Source organism: Barbus barbus (assembly GCF_936440315.1).
Source record: "Barbus barbus genome assembly, chromosome: 39".
In the NCBI taxonomy this organism is placed as follows: domain Eukaryota; kingdom Metazoa; phylum Chordata; class Actinopteri; order Cypriniformes; family Cyprinidae; genus Barbus; species Barbus barbus.
Window position 1 is genome coordinate 16,392,760 of NC_136717.1, and position 19,826 is coordinate 16,412,585.

The 19,826-nt window shown below is 38.7% G+C and overlaps 1 protein-coding gene across 3 annotated transcripts in view; it reads left to right on the forward strand.

Moving 5' to 3' along the window:
• The window catches only part of chchd3a (coiled-coil-helix-coiled-coil-helix domain containing 3a), an 87,327-nt gene that overhangs the window by 66,203 nt on the left and 1,298 nt on the right, over positions 1–19,826 (forward strand). For 2 of the 3 annotated variants that reach the window (XM_079399486.1, XM_079399485.1), the window contains exon 7: positions 13,330–13,465. In XM_079399486.1, coding sequence (XP_079255612.1) covers positions 13,330–13,465 — 136 coding nt within the window. Of the gene's footprint in view, positions 1–13,329; positions 13,466–16,297; positions 16,350–19,826 lie in introns of all 3 variants that reach the window. The other variant, XM_079399487.1, reaches the window with a different exon arrangement.

Below are 19,826 nucleotides of genomic sequence, written 5' to 3' on the forward strand. Positions count from 1 at the left end.
AAGGTCAGGCCAGTTTGCTGGCCAATCAAGAACAGGGATACCATGGTCCTTAAACCAGGTACTGGTAGCTTTGGCAGTGTGTGCAGGTGCCAAGTCCTGTTGGAAAATGAAATCTGCATCTCCATAAAGTTGGTCAGCAGCAGGAAGCATGAAGTGCTCTAAAACTTCCTGGTAGACGGCTGCGTTGACCTTAGACCTCAGAAAACACAATGGACCAACACCAACAGATGACATGGCACCCCAAACCATCAATGACTGTGGAAACTTTACACTGGACCTCAAGCAACGTGGATTATGTGCCTCTCCTCTTTTCCTCCAGACTCTGGGACCTTGATTTCCAAAGGAAATGCAAAATTTACTTTCATCAAAGAACATAACTTTGGACCACTGAGCAGCAGTCCAGTCAAGACGCTTCTGACGCTGTCTCTTGTTCAAGAGTGGCTTGACACAAGGAATGCGACAGCTGAAACCCATGTCTTGCATACATCTGTGCGTGGTGGTTCTTGAAGCACTGACTCCAGCTGCAGTCCACTCTTTGTGAATCTCCCCCACATTTTTGAATGGGTTTTGTTTCACAATCCTCTCCAGGGTGCGGTTATCCTTATTGCTTGTACACTTTTTTCTACCACATCTTGTCCTTCCCTTCGCCTCTCTATTAATGTGCTTGGACACAGAGCTCTGTGAACAGCCAGCCTCTTTAGCAATGACCTTTTGTGTGTTGCCCTCCTTGTGCAAGGTGTCAATGGTTGTCTTTTAGACAACTGTCAAGTCAGCAGTCTTCCCCATGATTGTGTAGCCTACAGAACTAGACTTAGAGACCATTTAAAGGCTTTTCCAGGTGTTTTGAGTTAATTAGCTGATTAGAGTGTGGCACCAGGGGTCTTCAATATTGAACATTTTCACAATATTCTAATTTTCTGAGATACTGAATTTGGGACTTTCATTAGTTTTCAGTTATAATCGTCAAAATTAAAGGAAACAAACATTTGAAATATATCAGTCTGTGTGTAATGAATGAATCTAATATACAAGTTTCACTTTTTGAATAGTATTACTGAAATAAATCAACTTTTTCATGATATTCTAATTTTATGACCAGCACCTGTACATATACAATAATTTATTTTTTTTAAAGACAAATTATGTCATTATTTACTCACCCTCTCATTTTTTAAACTGTATGACTTACTTTCTTCTGTGGAACACAAAAGGAGACATTTAGCCAAATGTCCAAGCTGCTCACTTCCATTCAGTTAAAGTGAATGGAGACCAGGGGCACCATTATAAATCATGCACTATATTCTTCTGAAACCATACAGTAGCATTGTGTGAGGAACAGAGCAAAAATTAAGTTGTTATTCACTGAAATCTTGTTTGACTTAAAAAAAAATCTTCTTTGACAAGAGCTCTTATTTATTGCAAAACAACACATTTGGCATTTAAAAAGAAACATGAGGTGAGTAAACAATGAACAGAATTTCATATCCCTTTGAATTTACAAACACACATTCAATCATGAATTACCTTATCCGGAAACCTCTCATATATTGTGACAAACTTCCAGTCTTGTCGTGAATGTGAAGTCTTGGCCATTAGGCTACTGTAGCTGGAAACCTGTAACTGAAGAGCTCTACAATTATAGGACATTTTGGCTCCATATATCTTAATGTGGCCTATTAGCCCCAATAGTAATGCATGTTGGTTAAGGGGAAGTGAAGGGAGGCCAGCCTGTTTCAGGACTAGCCTGCGCTCACAAATCGCATTAGGCTGTCATTATCCCTCTTCCTCAGTGCCAACACAGGGATCATCGTCTCTTTAGAAATGTCAGAAATTGATTTGTGGTGTCCAGTGGGGCAGAATCAGAGTCGGGAGGGGGGAGGTTGCGCAGCTAATGCTAAATTGCATTAAGAAATGCATTAAAATAGCATTAGCCTGACATGGTTCTTCGCACAGGCCTGGGCGGGGTGTCATGTGACCAGCGAGGCCACAGTGGATGCTCTGATTGGCTGATTGCATTAGAAAGGTGCATTAGCAGCGCTCTGATTGGATTACGGAATGGAGGGAGGAGAGCGTGTGAGAGGGTTTTTTGTATGTAATGAAATGTCTTCAGGGTCTGATGTTACACGAGGAAAGACGCAAGCTTTACTGACTGCGAGAATAATGTGGTTTAACTGCGTGTGCGTGAGAAAGACGAAAAGAAACTGCAAAGTCTCTGTAAGCTATGAATGATGGGCCACAGGTGTGTGTGTGTGTGTTTGGTTTGTACATTAGAAACACATCTATCTGTATTGCTTTTCCCAAATGGATATTCCAACATTATTTGCCCTCTAAAGGGAAAACAGGTGATAAGATCCTATCAGGAATTGGGTTGGGTAATAAGAATGAAATATATTTTGTCTGAGCCTTTTGATTTCCTGAAAGTTGAAACTGCCCTAGAGATGGAGGTCCAAATCTGCATAAACGATGGAATTAACATGAGTTTGATATGATAATCTTTTGCTTGAAGTTGTAAATGGTTGTCTCTTCAACGACTTTATTCTCTTAGAAGCTGAAAGCTTTTGATGTGTATGCGGCTTTGGCTTCTGGAAAATCAGTCTGGTATAATTGCTTAGTATAGTAACATACCCATTTGATTTATTTAGGGGCCAAGCACCGAAGGTGCGTAGGCACCTATTGTGTTTGTTATTATTAGGATTCCTATTATTATTATTATTCTTCCGCCATTGCGTCTATGGCAGCCCATAGAACCGCTTGCGGGAAAGTTGTAAAATTTGGCACACTGATAGATGATAGTGTCAATAGTAACCACAGCAAATTTGGAGTCTCTAACTCAAACTCTCTACCGCCACCGCTAGTCAAACATTTCAATTTGTTATGCTAATAACTTTTGAACTGTAAGGCACAAAATGAAAATTCCGAATGAAGTCCGAAATTAAAAAATCGCAAGGTTTAGTTTTTTCGCTATCTTCAATTGTTCGTAAAACTTACTTTGTCGAACTCGTCCTAGACGATTCGTCCGTTTCTCAACAAAATTGGCTCAGATCATCTACAGATCATCTACAGAGAGCGCTTGGGGGTGTAATAGCAAAAACGAAACAGTTGGGAAACTTGGGATATGCTACCTATTCCAAATTATTTCAGGCCTGTGTTTGTCCTGTCATGGACTATATGGCAGGAATATGGGGCTCAAAAATAAATGTGAGAGGAGAGATGGTACAAAATAGAGCAATACGTTATTTCCTAGGAGTCCACAAATTTACCTCAATATTAGCAATAACGGGAGATATGGGTTGGGAACCAAGCGAAGTAAGGTGGAAAGGTAGTATGATGGCTTTATGGAATAGATTGGTGAAAATGCCTGAGAACCAAGTTGCTAAGAAAATATTTAACTGGGACGTGTTTGTAAAGGGTGCATGGGCATGTGAAGTACAGGACATATTTACACAAATTGGAGCTCCTGACCTTTTTCAAAATATAAACACAGTATATATACTTGCTGCAAAGGAAGTTTTATTAGATACACATAAAAGTAAATGGTCACAAGATATATTCCTTAAACCAAAATTAAGAACATATAGAATAATAAAGAGTAGTTTTGGAAATGAAAAATATGTATGTGCTCCCCTATCAAAAAAACAGAGATCATTGTGCGCTCAGCTCCGTTCTGGAGTTTTGCCCCTGCACCTGGAAACAGGACGTTATAGGGGAGTGTCAGAGGAAGAAAGAATCTGTGATTATTGTAATATTGATATAGAGAATGAGTTTCATTTTTTGTATTACTGCCCTTTATACCATGAGATGCGGCTGAAGTTGTTTAAAAAGTGTAAAACTACAGATTTGATGTGGTTGAATGATGCGGATAGACTAAAGTGGTTTTTTGATTATAAGGTATTCGCCCTTGCTGATTATCTAGAAAAAGCCTGGGCAAAGAGAACAAAAAGTACATTTAGGTGAAACACTAAATCTGTAATTCTTTATTTTATTTTTTCACTTTTATGTACCTCTTTATTTATTTATGCATGTGTTAACCTACTGTGAAGTATGTTACCATCTACAGGAAGTGAATGTTATAATTTGAAGTGGTTTGTGGTGTTTTATAATCCCGAAAGGGATGGGTCCTATTTGGACATGACACAATAATAAAATTCATTCATTCATTCATTCATTCATTCATACAGACCATGGAGGCAAAAAGTTATGGAATTCAAGTTGATTTGTCCAAGCGTTCTCGAATACCACACTAACGAATTCGGCGAAAAGCACGCAAAAAGGAATCTGAGGCTGTATCTCCGGAAGGTTTTGACGGATTGACACAAAACTTTGTGTGTGTTATAACAAGCATGACCTGTGGCAACATGCAGTGTTTCGGCACTTTGCCACCTAGTGGTCAGGAGATATGAAAAATGCATATTTTTGCTTATAACTCGTGAATGGTTTGGATAAAAATGGTCTCTTTAGATTCTGTGCATCATGCTGATTCCAACCATGTTTCCCATGTCAGCCATTTTGGGCGTTGGCCATGTTGAATTTTGTAGTAAAATGCTATATTTTACGAATGCATTAACATATCGTTACGAAACTTGGTATGGGTAATCAGCACGATGCCCTGAAGGAGCCTGAGAAGTTTCGAAGCAGCGTCACATAGTGGTAAAATCACATTTTCACATGCTTATAACTTTGGGGGTGGGTTGACATATTTTCACAGGAGTCACCTTTTTAGTCTCCTGAATCGTTGCCGAGTCCATCAATACCAAACTTGCCAGGTTTAGCCTTATGGTTTGTGCTACTTTGCATTTTAGCGCTTAAAAAATATCTTAGAAACCGTTACTCCGATCGACACGAAACCATCGTAGGAAATTCGGAAACATAGCATCCCTATTGTACGCAAATGCCCAATTGCCAAACTTTTGATAGTAAGTGGCACAAAAATGCAAACAAAGTCAACAGTCAGTAATTTTTCATCTACTTACACACAAATATGTCTATAACTCCAAAACAAAATGAGATATTTTCACCAAATTTGACACGCATATGTATGGGCACACTCAAATTTGGTAGGATTGTGCCTCTTGGTGGCGCTATAATTGAACAAAACATGAAATTGCCATTGACTATAATGGGGTATTATGATTAAAAATGCTATATTTTACAAATGCATTGGTGTACCATTACCAAATTTTATATGTACCATGGAGACCATGACCTGAAAGTACTCAAAAAGTTTTGAAACAGTGCCACCTTGTGGTCAAAACTCATAATGAAATTTAAAATAAATGCTTATATCTTTCTGTGAATTTTGCCTATTGTAATGAGACTGGTATTAATAGATTCCCTGAGTCACGCTGAGAACAGTGATACCAATGTTGCCATAGTCAGCCGAACTTCCTCTCTGCTCTTTTAATTTTCTTTAAAAACCTACTTTTTCAAACTCCTCCTAGACCATTGGTCCGATTTTCACCAAAATCGAATCATATCATCTTCAGACCATGCTGACAAAAAGTTATGGATTTCATGTTAATAGACAAAACGGTTTTCACATACCACAACAACAAATTTGAGGCATGATGCCAAAATGACACTTGAGGCTGTATCTCTGCAACGCTTTGCCATATTGACACCAAACTTTGTGTGTGCCATTGTCACCTCACACAGAACACACCACATCGATTTGATAATGGTGCCACCTGTTGGTCAAAAGTGAAAAGTCATTCATTCGTATTACTGATAGTTTTAAATGATTTTTCAGCCATTTGGACTACAATAATCTTAAAATGGCTTCAATTACTCATTGCTGCAGTTGTTCTGATGCTCCATCCTATGCTTGGCTCCTACTTTTGCCGCTGATGTGCTTGGCCCCATCATTGCTGCTTGCAGTTATATTTTTATTTACTTTTATTTTGTCGTTTTGTATTTAACCCTTTTAATCTGGGTTTTTGTCCCCTTATGTTGTGCATAATAAGAGAGCAATGCCATCAACTTTTGCCATGAATTTATTTTCAGCATTAAGCATTGGTGAAATTTTATATAAACGTTTCTCTCCAAAATGTTGGTTTTAGTGGTGTAGAAACTAATTTGATGTCAACATGGAATGGCATGGGATGAATTGTATGGTTGTGATGTTCATAACCATTAGTAGGCCAAACAGAACTTGGAGCGCCTAGAAACAAAGCAATATGGTGACAAAGTGGTAGGTTACGGTTGGAATGACATTTATCAACCAGTGGACTAGAGATATGGTTTAAGGTTAAGAATTTGAACCAGTAAGATGGGTGAAAGTTGAGGATTTAGGGTTGATTAATGGTGTTTGAGGTCAAGGTTAAGTGAGGATTAAGATGTTAAAAGGTTAGGTGTTGAAAAATAGAGGGTTAGGATGTAGGGTAAACATTTAGGAGGGGTTTGAACTGGATTGGGAATGGTTGATACAGGTTTTAAGGTTGAAAATTAGGGGTCAGGGTTAGCAATATAGGGGTTGGATTTAGAGACAATGGATACAGTTAGGGCTATGATTGGTTAATAGGAATGTTGTTCTTGGAACAGCAAAGGTTTTCGATCAGAGGATGTTTAAAGTATGGCATACACTGCAGCTAAATTCGGATATCAATTCACCTTTTAGTCCTGCTCTTTTCACAGACAGTTAAGTAATTTACAGGAGTCAGTGACAACCGCATTTTACAACCAAATTAGCTCTCGAAAAATGTAGGTAGTGACATTTACTGTACAGGAATTCTGTGAAGTTTGTATAGAACCAAACTGAACAGCTAGCTGTTAATGATGTATTTAAACGTGTATGTTTTGGTGAGTTTTGGTGCCAGAAATCACAGGGAAGAGATATGTCTTGACTCTTTAGTGTTGCCAGATCTTGCTATAAAAGAATGGCAAATAAGTACAAGTCTATAATAAACTTATACCAAAAACCAAAATATCACAACCTACACCTGCTGCCTGCTTTATTAATTACATAAAATGAATTCGCTTCACTTTATGAGCCCAAACAATAAGCACAAAGATGCTTAACAAGCGTTGCGTATAATAAGCAGACATGGCAACATTTCAAGAGCGTGCTCTGCAAACATAAACAAAACTTGACAGCTCTGTCGACTGTGGTTTAGTCAAAATAGTCTAACATAAGTCTTTGGTTGCTGTAATATTACTTTGGTCAAAAATAGAGGATACCAAACATTCAGGATGCTGTTTCATGTGCACATAAATGTCACTCCTAAAACTTTATAGTGTGTATGTGGTCCATGTTTATATGTACATGTTCATACATGCACACAAAAGAATGCAATTAATGCTATTCACACACACACACACACACACACATACACACACACCCAAAACTTCTGTTCCTCATAGACTTATGCACACACACATCCTGTCAAGCTACGCAGCCTTGGATGCTGGATGAATTACAGATAAATGCTTGAGTGGAAGAGTGTGATGTTTTCTCCAGCCACCTGTCAGTGCTGACCTTTGCCTCATTCCTGTGATGCTGTGTTTAAGCGTGCACTCTGTGTGTTTGTCTTGTGTCCCCAGGGGGTTGCCATACTCTGTCACACCGAAGCAGTTTCACAGTGTTGACCTCTCCCTATGTTATCTTCTGTTTTCTGAATGGGTTTAGATGTCCCTGCTCACTCGGTTTAGTCACCCATTAACGTGCCCTGTTTGAGTCAAAGGACACTAGTTGGAATTAGTGTCCCAATGCACTACACCAGTTTAACGTGATTATCAGTTTGCTTTTAATGAATAGTTAAACCCAGTATGGACTAAGGCCAGAAACATGTTCTACTCGAGTATGTGAATGCAAACGCTTGGTTTCATGCATCATTGTCGGAATGCATTATGCATAAGGCCTATATATCAGCATTGCTGTTACTGTTATGGGATGCATATATATGTGTGTGTGTGTGTGTATATGTATAAATATGTATGTATGTATGTATAGTGTACGGTAGAATAATTGTAATTAATTCATTTGTACATTTTCTAAAAATTATCATACATTTAGATATTACAAATAAAAAAATATATATATATTTTGTTATAGTCAGATATTAAAATCCAGTAGTATAAAGAAATAACTATTATTTTCTTATTGAATTATATATTATATTTTTAAATAATGTTAGATATATTATTACAATGTATATAACTTCATTACAATCCTAGAAATTAATAAAGAAATGTGTTTTTCTAAAATGTATTTTGTTTCAATTAATTTAAAAAAACATAAAAACATAAAATTTTTAAAAAAATCTTCTTTAAATTGAATGTTTTTAACAATTAACTTTGAATATTAAATGATGCTAAGGGAATCAAAATTTTTAAGTACAGGAAATGAGCTTACACAATTTAAAATCTATATAAAATTTAAAAAAATTCTTAATATCAGCTGATAACTGATACAGTACCGATATATTGTGCATCCCTAGCACCTGCATTTGTATACATTCATAGAGATTATTTCTGACCCTGCATGAGATTGTGTTGGCATTCACTCATGCCTGCTTGGAAAAACCCTATTATACACAGCGAGATCTCAGACTGTAATAGGCTGCTCTGTAGAAGAAATAACTCCTCTTAAAAGGCCATGAAGTTTGACTGCCTATTGAAGCACAGCTTGACCTGTCTCAAAGAACACAATTATAGCTATTACCACAAAATATAAGTGAATGGCAGTAGACCAGCCACAATATTTAAGCTAAGTGTTCTGTTTTAAAAGAGGTCATTCTAAGGCTTAACGGCAAAGAATATCAACGTAGAGTAAATGGCCTTCTCACTCAACAAGAAAACCTCCACACACACACACAGTCTGGTGCTGCCACAGGTTATCAAACCCTCATCATCTTCAAAAGTGTCTCTCCAGACTCCAGGCAGGCCACTTTTAGCTCTGTTACATCTTTACCACGTCTGGGATTACCTGTATATCATTCTCTTATCTTCCCTCCCACCCCTTCATCTTTTTGTTTTGCCTTTCTCACCCTGGTATCAGATCTCTGCTCATCTTCTCCATCCAGAAGCCTCTCTTTTTTTCCCAATTCCACCTTTTCCTTCCATGCCGACAGGTAATGGGACGATGCGAGTTTGTTTCGGAGCCCCTAGCCTCTCGTCTTTGCTGATGGATTGTTTTAAAAACGCCGAAAATGAGCGCTTATCATTTTTCTTCGTAACTGCTTCATTTGTTTTGATTTCTGTCCGCCTGTCACACACGCCGTCAGTTCCTAAATGAACATACATGTGGTTTTTTCAGAAGTGGATGCTTAACCTCTTCACCCCGCTAGACTGCGAGTGCTCATAATGATGACGGATAGTAACATGTCTGTTAAGAGAGAGATCCCAGTTCATCCGGGCCGACTGTAAAACACTGGACTGATATTTCATTAGTCATGATTTGCAAGAATTAAGACGGTTTGAGAAATGTGTGCTGGTATTTTAATAAGCTGAATGCTGCAGGAAGGGCGTCTTTGTTCCTTTTGTCTGCCCTTTTTCCCCGCGCAACTGCGTCCAACCGGTTTTTGCCTAGTAAATCCCCTACAGACCTGCACACCTATAGGTAGTCCTTCATGTACTAGTGTAGGTTAAAAGGAAGGTTGCAGAACCATGGGATAATTCAGAGCGCAGTCTCTTTCCGTCCTTTTCCTGCCTTTCTTTCAGAAGCTCTCTTTTTGTCTCTCCTCCTGTGATAAAGCATCTCATATCTGTTTGTCTCTCTCAGCCCTCGGTGTCACAGTCGTCCAAGCGCCTGCTCACTGTGATTTATGGCCCGCATCTACTTCTTTTCTTCCAAAAACCATTTCAACCATTTCATTTCGGATGGAGGGATTTACGCAGGGACATAAATAAATATATACACGCCTATGATATTATAGAGCTGTCCTGCTTTTTGACGCCTGATCTGTGGATAGTGAGGGAGAAAATGGGAGAAATAAAAAAGATTGCGAAGGTGCCATTCAGTTTTTTTTTCAATCCTAAATTGCACACTATTCATGTTATATACAGTAGTGTAATATGCTAGATTAGAAGTAGTGTGTACCAAATCATGTTGAAAGTAGTATGCCAATGATGATAAGCTATTTCAGAAATATACATATATTTTCAGCTAATATTATCCATAATTCCTTGCGCTACAAAGGATGAGTTTGACAGTTTTATTTGATCTTTTAATGCTACCACTGCATTTTTTTTATTATTAGATATGTGAATCTGAAATTAACATTAAAAATTCATATTAATTATGGTCAGAGGAAGGATTTGTTAATATTTTTGAAAGTTTCTTGTGCTCATCAAGGCTGCATTTATTTGATCAAAAATGCAGTAAAAACAGTAATATTGTGAAATATTATTACAATTCAAAGTAACTGTTTTCTATTTGAATATATTTAATTTATTCCTGTGATGCAAAGCTGAATTTGCATCAGCCATTACTGTAGTCTTTAGTGTCACATGATCCTTCAGAAATCTTTTTAATATTCTCATTTGGTGCTGAAGAAACCTTTTTATTATCAGTGTTGTAAACAGTAGCACCGCTTAATATTTTTGTGTGCAAAAAGTTCTTTTTTTGAATGTTTAAAACTTAAAAAAAAAAAATGAATGAATGTAAAGTTAAGAAAAACAGCATTTGTAATTTTGGGTAACACAATATCTCAATTGTCACAGTATGTGCTGACTAAAATTATTAATTTCTTATTTGCAAAAAAATTACTGAACCCAATGTCTTGAACAGCACTGTACATTTATATTTCATTTATTTGTATATAATTTAAAATTATTCCAATTATAAAATTGTAATTCTGTAATTTTTAAGGTTTTTAGATGTCACTTTTGTTTACATGCAAACACAGTATAGTAAATATACATAATATATCTGGTTGTATATCATGCTTTTTTGGCTAATATGGTCCACAACCCTTAAACTTTGAAAAAGGAGTTTGCGACTATTTCCAATTTCTCAAGTATAAATAGAATATATATAAGGTGACTACCATACTAGTTTTTATAATCTGGTGGTCCCAGTATTGCCATACTGTTTTATTACATATCTAAAATGATGTACTGTTCCATCACCAGCAAAGTACCTTTAGCGCATAGAAGTACGATTTTCTGTCTTGTTTTATCTATTTCTCAACTCTAATGTGATTCTTTTTGCCTTTTTCTGATGTTTTTTTTCCCTGTGACAGTCTAGAAGAGGGATGATGTGTGATAGAGAGCAGCTGTGTGTATTTAAGTGGACGGATTGAAGAAAGGACAGAGCGATATAGAAAGAGAAGGATAAGAAAAGAGAGAGGGTGAATCCCCAGTCCTTCCGGGACCCAAAGAGTTGAGATTGTGACTGACAGCGGCCGTCCATTCACTCCTTCATTCATCCGCCCTTCAGAACAGCTAATATGAATGACGGCGTGGATTAGACCGCGTCTGATCTAAAAAGAGTGCTTCTGTGAATAGAGCAGGATAACATCTCCCTCCCGCCCCAATCCTTTCTTTGCCTTTTGCTGTCCCAAAGGTCACCTCTGTCAAATGAAGAGTTTTGTGTGTGTGTGTGTGTGTGTGTGTGTGTGTGTGTGTGTGTGTGTTCTAATCCTCCGGAGACAGAGGTGATGTTTCGTTTTTGGCCACATTGGGCCTCAGATTTCATGGGAACCGGGTGGTCTTCGTCTGTGTGCCCAGTGTGACCCGCTTTATCCTCTGTATCTTATTCACAGAATGATATTTGGTTGAAAATTCGCTCTTTTTGTGACCTCGAAGGATGGACGAGTTGTTGATAGCGATCTGCAAGGTCTTGCAAAATCCAGCAGGAAACTCAATGCTGTCTGGGTCAAAGTTGGATATTCTGGGGTGTTTGCAAATACATTTTGGAAAAAGCGCTCGAGTTGAGTTCACATGTTGCTTACTAAGTATCACAGTCGTAGTTTCTTCCCAAATAGCATTAGAGTTGCATACAGATATTGTTACTACATTAAAACATTGAATTATAGATTACCAAGAGAACAATCTATAGAAATATACATACAATCTTTAAATGTATGTATTTAAAGAAACTTATATGCTTTAAAGGGATCACATAATAAACATACATAAATACATACATAACAGTAAGCATATCAACTGATTTTGGCACCCATTTCTTTACTTGTAGTTATGATTGTGAAAGGCACTTGCTGGTCAAATGATTGGAATAATAACAAATTTGAATCTATTTAACAAAAATGCAACATTGATAATAATAATAAACATTTCTTGAACACCAAATCAGCATATTGCAATGATTTCTGTAGGATCATGTCACACTGAAGACTGGAGTAATGATGCTGCTTTACCATCTCAGGAATAAATTACATTTTAAAATAGAACAATTATTTTAAATTGTAATATAGTAAAACTGAATATTTGATTAATAGTATTTCTGATTTAAAGAATGCAGCCTTGGTGAGCATAAGAGATTTCTGTCAAAAACATAATTATTACAAACTTTTGGTCCCATTCAAACATTTAAGGAGAACATATTTTGTCACAAAATGTAAATTGATATTGCTCTCTAAAATTAGACAATATATTTATTGGTGCAGACTGTTTGGCTCAGACACATGGTACAGCTGACGGGTTTAGACGCAGGTGTGTGTGTGTGTGTGTGTGTGTGTGTGTGTGTCAGTGAGGGAGCATCTTGCCACTGGAGAATCTACACAGAGACACAAGCTGCACTGATTAATACTGCTTTCAATTGTCTGGGTGGGTGGGAGTGTGGGTGGCTTTACTTAGCTGTACTTAGGGAACAAAACTGTCAGCAGAAGTTAACTAAATCTGACAAATTCCCTTTGGAGACATGTGAAGGTCATCAAATGTCAAAAATGATTAATAAATGAGGTAAATAGTGTATTTATTTATTCTAAAAATGTCAAAAAATTCATTTAGGTTTGAGTTTAGGTTAGTAACTGTAACCAACTTTATAAAAACCTATGGCATATGTTGATTTAGGTTAAATATGTGTGGTTCAGGATGTCTATGGCCTCTACGGCTGATGTATGTCTTGAAGCGGCACCTCATTAGACCTCCTGCACTGTGATTCAACGTGCAATTATCCTGCAAACTAATTCTGCACCAATCAATTACGCTATTGATTAGTGATTGATCTCATGTTTACTTGTGAAAACAAAGCTAGAATATCATTTAACAGCTCTTTGTCACTGTCACAGGATCAGTTTATTAAAAATGGAAAATGTAATTATGATGGATGACCACATTCATTTGCTAAATATATCCGTCCTCTGACTGTTTTTACTCTCTCCTTCTTCCCTTCTTTTACTTTTTTTGTCTCTCTTTCTCTCTCTCTCTCAGGCGATATGAAATTAGTCCAGTGTGCACCGACCTTCAGGGGCAGATTCTGAAGTGCTACAGAGAAAATGCTGGAAAAACTCTGCTGTGCTCCAACATCGCCTCTCTATACATGCAGTGTGTCAACAGTGCAAAACAAGTAAATATTACAGTGTGTATATATATGTCAGTGCCTGATATTTTGTAGTTTTGTTGAATCAGATCAAAAATATTTGTAACACAGTGTTTTTTTTTGTGTGTGTGTATTTTGTTTTATTTAACATGAGTTTAAGAAATGGTTAAATTATATATTTTCCAGAAGTTTACTTTATATTAAATTATTTAAAATAATTAAAATTTGCAAATGTTTAGTTTTTTCAAACATTATTTTTTATTTGTCAAGTAAATACATGTACAGTTTGAGATCTTTATTCCATGGCACGTGAGAAATGTTTTAACATAATATAAAATGTTAATGTTATAAACTGTATTTTTAAATTTTTATATCAATTTAAAATTACAGTTTGAGATCATTATTCTTGTGAATATGATAAATGTTTCATAATATGAAATGTTAATGTCTAATATAAATGTAGAGCCACGTATAAATGTTTAATATAAATGTAAAATAGGTTGTAGAAGAACTGAATTAAATCTTCACACATGTAAGTTAAAAACTTTTGCCGCTTTTGCCCATAGTGCTAGTAGTTTGTATTAAGACACATTCTAGTGTGTGCGTCTTCTGTTTTGTATGTTCTACCATTTCCCAGCAACCCCAGCGTACGAATTAGCATCTACAGCTGCTCTTTAGCCCACAGCATTAAGATCCAGTGAAACAGCCTTGCCGTCCTCTCCAAGGCCTATAATAACACACTCTCTGCCTGACCCGAACCTCCATTTGCAAATCCAAACTTCTGCCCAGTGTTCTCTCACTTTCCGCTACAGGCGCCACTAAGTTCACTCTAAATTGTAGGCTCAGACGAAAGACTCATTTCCATAATACCAGCTGACAGCTGCTGTTCTTGGTGCGGGCCTAAGTGTGTGTTAAATTAAGTAAGTGGGAACAGGGACGTGTCATTTAAATAGCGTCGTCCCACAATCCCCCGTCACAGCATCCCTGGTCCGGATTCCGTAATGCAAGGATGGAAATAAGCAGCATTGGACTGACCCTCTCCGAAAATCTCCTCTGCACACCCCAGCAATTCTACGCAAACACAATTTATATTCAGATGGGTCTTTCCATTAGATTTTTACAACAGCACAGTTTGGGGAGCGAGAGCGAAAGAGTGTTGCCCTCTGGGGTATTAGTTTAAAGCAGCGCTTTGAATTCTGCCGCACTTAAGCAATACATCATGTAAATAAAGAGATGTTTTATTCATTGTTGTGTATGCGCCCAATTTACCTGTAACTTCTTTAGCATCTCTAATGTTTTTGTGTTTGCGTATATGCATGTTCTTGCACGCAGGCCTTTTCTTAGTATTGCTGTTTGGAAAATTTAATATGGATTCCAATAATGGCATGAGGTATTTTATGATTTTATTGACTCGGCTGTGAGGAACAGAGGTTACCTGTGTAATAAACTTTTATTAGTCACCCAGGAAGACCAAAAGATAACAAAATAGCTAAACTACTTATGTGCTTTGTGTATGTGTGAGAGAAAGGGATGGAGGGCTGTGCAGCCGAGCAAAATATGTGTATTTGGAATATATCAGCTATAATTTGCTGTAGAGCTACCACTTACTACAGCAAAACGCTTTTTTGAATGTATTAAGTCAGTTACTTATGCCCATTTCCGCCACTGAATAAAAAATAAAAAAAGGTAATTGTGACTTTTTATCTCACAATTCTGTCTTTTTTCTTGCAGTTGCGAGTTTACATCTTTTTTTCTCAGAATTGTATAACTCACAATTATGACTTTGAGATTTAAAGTTATAAAGTCAGATTAGCGGGAAATGAACTCGCAATTGTGAGAAATAAAGTCAGAATTGCGAGATTTTTTTTTTTTTCACCAATTCATTAAAATAATCATCATAAGAGTATTTTTTGTGAATCTCTACACTTTTTTTCATTAGTTTTATTCTGTTATTTTGTTTTTAGTTTTGTTTTGTTCTGTGTTTTGGTTATGTTTTGTTTTGGTTGTTTATTTATTTTTTTGGTTCTTTTTTGTTTTTGTTTTTTTTCTTTTAAGGCTTTGTTTTGTTTTTTTCTTTTGTTTGCATAATCACTATGCTGTAAAGAAGTGTTGTGTATTTATATTCTTAACATTAGAACCCAGACTTTTATTTAGTTTTTTTTAAAGTTTTTTTATTCAATTCAGACTGAAAACTCATAGGCTATAGTGAAATATAATCTAGTATCATAGTAAATTAGATCAAATAGCGATTATCATAGGAAAAAAGATTTAAAAAAATGCTTTGTCTATGTAATAGTTTGACTTGCATTGTTTTGATTTTAAAGGATATGGGCATGCCAAGCAACCTTTCCATGCTGGCAGCAGTCTAATTTAGCTAAATCTTCTACAAAAAAAAAACAGTTTTCCACCAAAATACTGCAGTTTGATTGGACAACCTGTCACCTTGGCTTTGACTTGTAGGTTCTCCTTCGGTCCCTGGCATTTTTGACTTCCATCTATTGCCACTGTAGATCACAATTTCTGATATTCTGGCCAGTCTTTGCTTGTCTGTCTGGATCTGGAAGTCCCTCAGGATCTTATCTTTGTCGTTTTCAGAGAACAAGGACCGGATAGCTCTGTATATTTGTATAAACAAGTCTTATTGAAAGAATCTAGATAGAGTGGTTCTAATCAGTGGTCACCATTGCTAAAGAGCCAAAGAGGAATGAATTCCCCTGATACGGCCTGAGTAGCAGAGAGGGTAACAACAGTGATCGGTCACGGCTGTGGCTTTGTGGACGTAATTACTCCATGGTTTATCTTTGCTGGACTGATAATATTTTGGCTGTGACCTTCTCCTTCTTCTATCACTTTGTGAAGCAGTGACTACAGTACAACCCCCAGCCGATAGTGCCCTGGGCCCAGAGATAAAGTATATGCCCTCTTCCTCTCAAAGCACCATGAATACTACTATATCGCTAGCAATCTCTCATTTGCTTGTTCTTATTCCTAACGCGTGGTCAAACACTCCTCACCCTCCCTCCCTCCCTCTCTCTCTCCCTCCCTCTCTCTCTTCTCTTCTCTCAATTGTCGTCCACTCTATCGGAAAGAGCGGAAGAGTTTGTGACTACGGCATCTGTTTGTGCCCAGGCGTATTTTTCACTGGCTCAAACTTGTGTTCTTCAGAGGTTTGGGACAAATGCCACCACCTGTTTGAGTGTTTTGCCTCTAGTCTAGAACTTTTTGCATATTTTGAGCATTATAAAATCATGCTCAAAATAAACAATGAGTGTGTGAGAGAGATACAGAAATGCATTGCCTTATTGCAGTGCCTTAAAGATTAATTTACACCTATATTGTACTGTATATCTTCAGATCACAAAAAGTGATGATTTACTGTTTTCAATACAATAAAAGTGAATGGTGACCAAGGTTTTTTTGTATTAATATTATTTTGTACTATTAGAGTATTTAGTATTATTTTATTAGTTTTTTGGTCACACTTTAATTTAAGGTCCAATTCTCACCATTAACAAACCATTAACTGTGACTTTTGTCTCAATAAACTCCTAATTTGCTGCTTATTAATAGTAAGTCACTAAGTTTAGGTATTGGGTAGGATTAAGGATGTAGAATATGTTCATGCAGAATATGTGCTTTATAAGTGCTAATAATAATATGTTAATAAAAGGAATGCTAATAAGCAGCTAGTTAATAGTGAGAATTGCTGCCTGTACTGTTACCTTTTTTATATTTCGATTTAGCTTTAACAGTTTTCTGTCTTTATTTTTAGTACTTTTAATACTTCTGTTACGATGCTGTGCGGAACAAGGAGCGCACGACGAGGATATACAATAGTTTTTCCTTTAATCAGGATTCCAGGAGCAGATACAAACAGGGGACTGCACACACATCAATGATAGCAACAATAACCGACGGTCAGACTAACAAACACAGGAACTTATAAAGGGGCAGATAATTGGGGAGGACAGGTGAACACAATGACTAATCAAACTGAACTAGGTCAAAGGGGAAAACAGAAAACCCGACACGGAACAGTCACAGGGGAAAACAGAAAACCCGACATGTAACATTTCGCCCCCTCCCGGCAAGGCGTGACCTCACGCCGTAACATAACAACTGAGGAGGGAGGGTGGGGGCTCTGGAGGAGGATGTGGAACAGGAGGGTGGCAGAAAAAAAAAAAAAAAAAAAAATAGAATCCAAACAATAAGTCCATGGGGGAGTGGAGGGTGGGAGGAGCCAAGGGGGAGCCAGGAACAGGAGGGGCCAGATGAACACCCAGGCCACAGTCCAGATGGTGGCCCACGGGGGAGCCGACGGAGGGAGGAGCCATGGTGGAGGAGTGACCGCCGACTCCATGGGGCCGACCAACGGCGGCGGAGCAGGTGGTGGTGGAGCCCGAGGTGGAGACAGAGAGCCGAAGAGCCAGGGTGACGCCGAAGATCCGGAGGTCCAAGGCGGAGCAGATGTCTTCGGCGACCTCGGCGCAGGCGGAGATCCGGATGGCCGCGGCGGAGCCGGAGCGACAGAGGACATAGGTGGAGCAGGAGGGAAGGAGGAGCCCAACGGAGCCGGAGGGACGAAGGGACGGGGCGCAGCCCAAGGAGAGTAGTCCTGAGGTGCAGGTAGGGGGACGACTGACCAATGCGGAGCCGGAAGGACGAGGGAGCCCGGTGGAGCTGGTGGGCAGACGGGATCCGGTGGAGCCGAGGGAGCTTGAAGGCATGGTGGAGCCGCAGGGTCGCCGGACTGAGGCGGAGTCTGGGTCTCGGAGGCTGAGGGCGGAGACGAGGGATCCTCCAGACTCAACGCCAACAGCACTGGAGATCGGCAGACCAGCGGCGAGCCCACGCCACAGATGGTGAGCTGAGGGTGAGCAGAGGGGCTGACGAACTCCAGTGATGAGGGTGATGGAGTAGGGACCAGGTCAATGAGAGGCGGTGGGAGAGGGAGGTTGGGTGGGATAACTTCCCAGAAATCTAACACCGGAGCTGGCTTCAGGATGATTGTGTCAGTGTGAAAGTCAATGAGGTTTCCCAGGTCCAGTTCATGCTCACCCTCAGCGGTGGCGCCGTGGGCGGGGCGTTCCATCGCCCTCGCGATCTCCACAGCTTCATCCACCGTCGGTTGAACTGCCGGCTCTCGCACCTGGTCAGACACTTGGGGCTCGGGCTCCGGGACGATCGGTAGCTCTGTCGCTCCAGATGGAGATGGCTCAACGACCGCGGCAGGCTCTGGCTCTCCGTCTGCGGTGGGCTCGGGCAGCTCCGCGCTGCGGGGTGGTAGCGGACTGGGCACTGGGTCCCGAGTGGGGCTGGTGTCATTATCTGCGATGTCCACGGTGAGTTGTGATCTGCAAGACACCAGCACCCACTCGATAAATGCGGCGAGGCTCTCTCGAGGACCGTCCCCGGACAACTGCCCACGTGTGGTGTTGTTCAGTCCAGCTTTGTAGAACGTGCAGAGGCAGTAGTCCGGGAAGTGTGTTAAGTTGGCCAGGAACAAAAAATCCTCGGTGTGGTCCTCGAGAGAGCGGTCCCCCTGCTCCAGCAGGATGACGAGGACAGCGGGATCCATAAAAAATAAAAAACTTGACAAAAAACGGGAAACAAAACGGGGAAAAAACACGCCACAATCTTACTGTTTCGGTCGGTTATTCTGTTACGATGCTGTGCGGAACAAGGAGCGCACGACGAGGATATACAATAGTTTTTCCTTTAATCAGGATTCCAGGAGCAGATACAAACAGGGGAGTGCACACACATCAATGATAGCAACAATAACCGACGGTCAGACTAACAAACACAGGAACTTATAAAGGGGCAGATAATTGGGGAGGACAGGTGAACACAATGACTAATCAAACTGAACTAGGTCAAAGGGGAAAACAGAAAACCCGACACGGAACAGTCACAGGGGAAAACAGAAAACCCGACATGTAACAACTTCAAGTTTAATAATAATTAATTTCATTTATTTGGCAAGGCAACATTTTTTATTTAATTTTTTATTCAATTGAAGTTTTCATCTAATATTTGAATTTCATTTTATTTCAACTTTATTTCAGTTATTAAAAAAAAAAGATTTTTGTTAGTTTTGTTAATAATACAAAATATTTATATTATGCACATCTTCAGATTTGGCACTTTGCATGTCTATATGTGCCATATTTGTGTATATATATGCAAACCTAAATAAGATTGAATAAATTTTCATTTAAAAAATTGCAAGTGTTTCTCACATAAATCACTTATATGACTTGAGATTTGGCATTTAGCACACTATTCATATGAATTGTTTTTATAGTGTATTATGGACTAATATGATGTATTTTTCAGCTTGAAAGTTGGTCACCATCTACTTTTATTGAATGGAAAAGAACAGCGT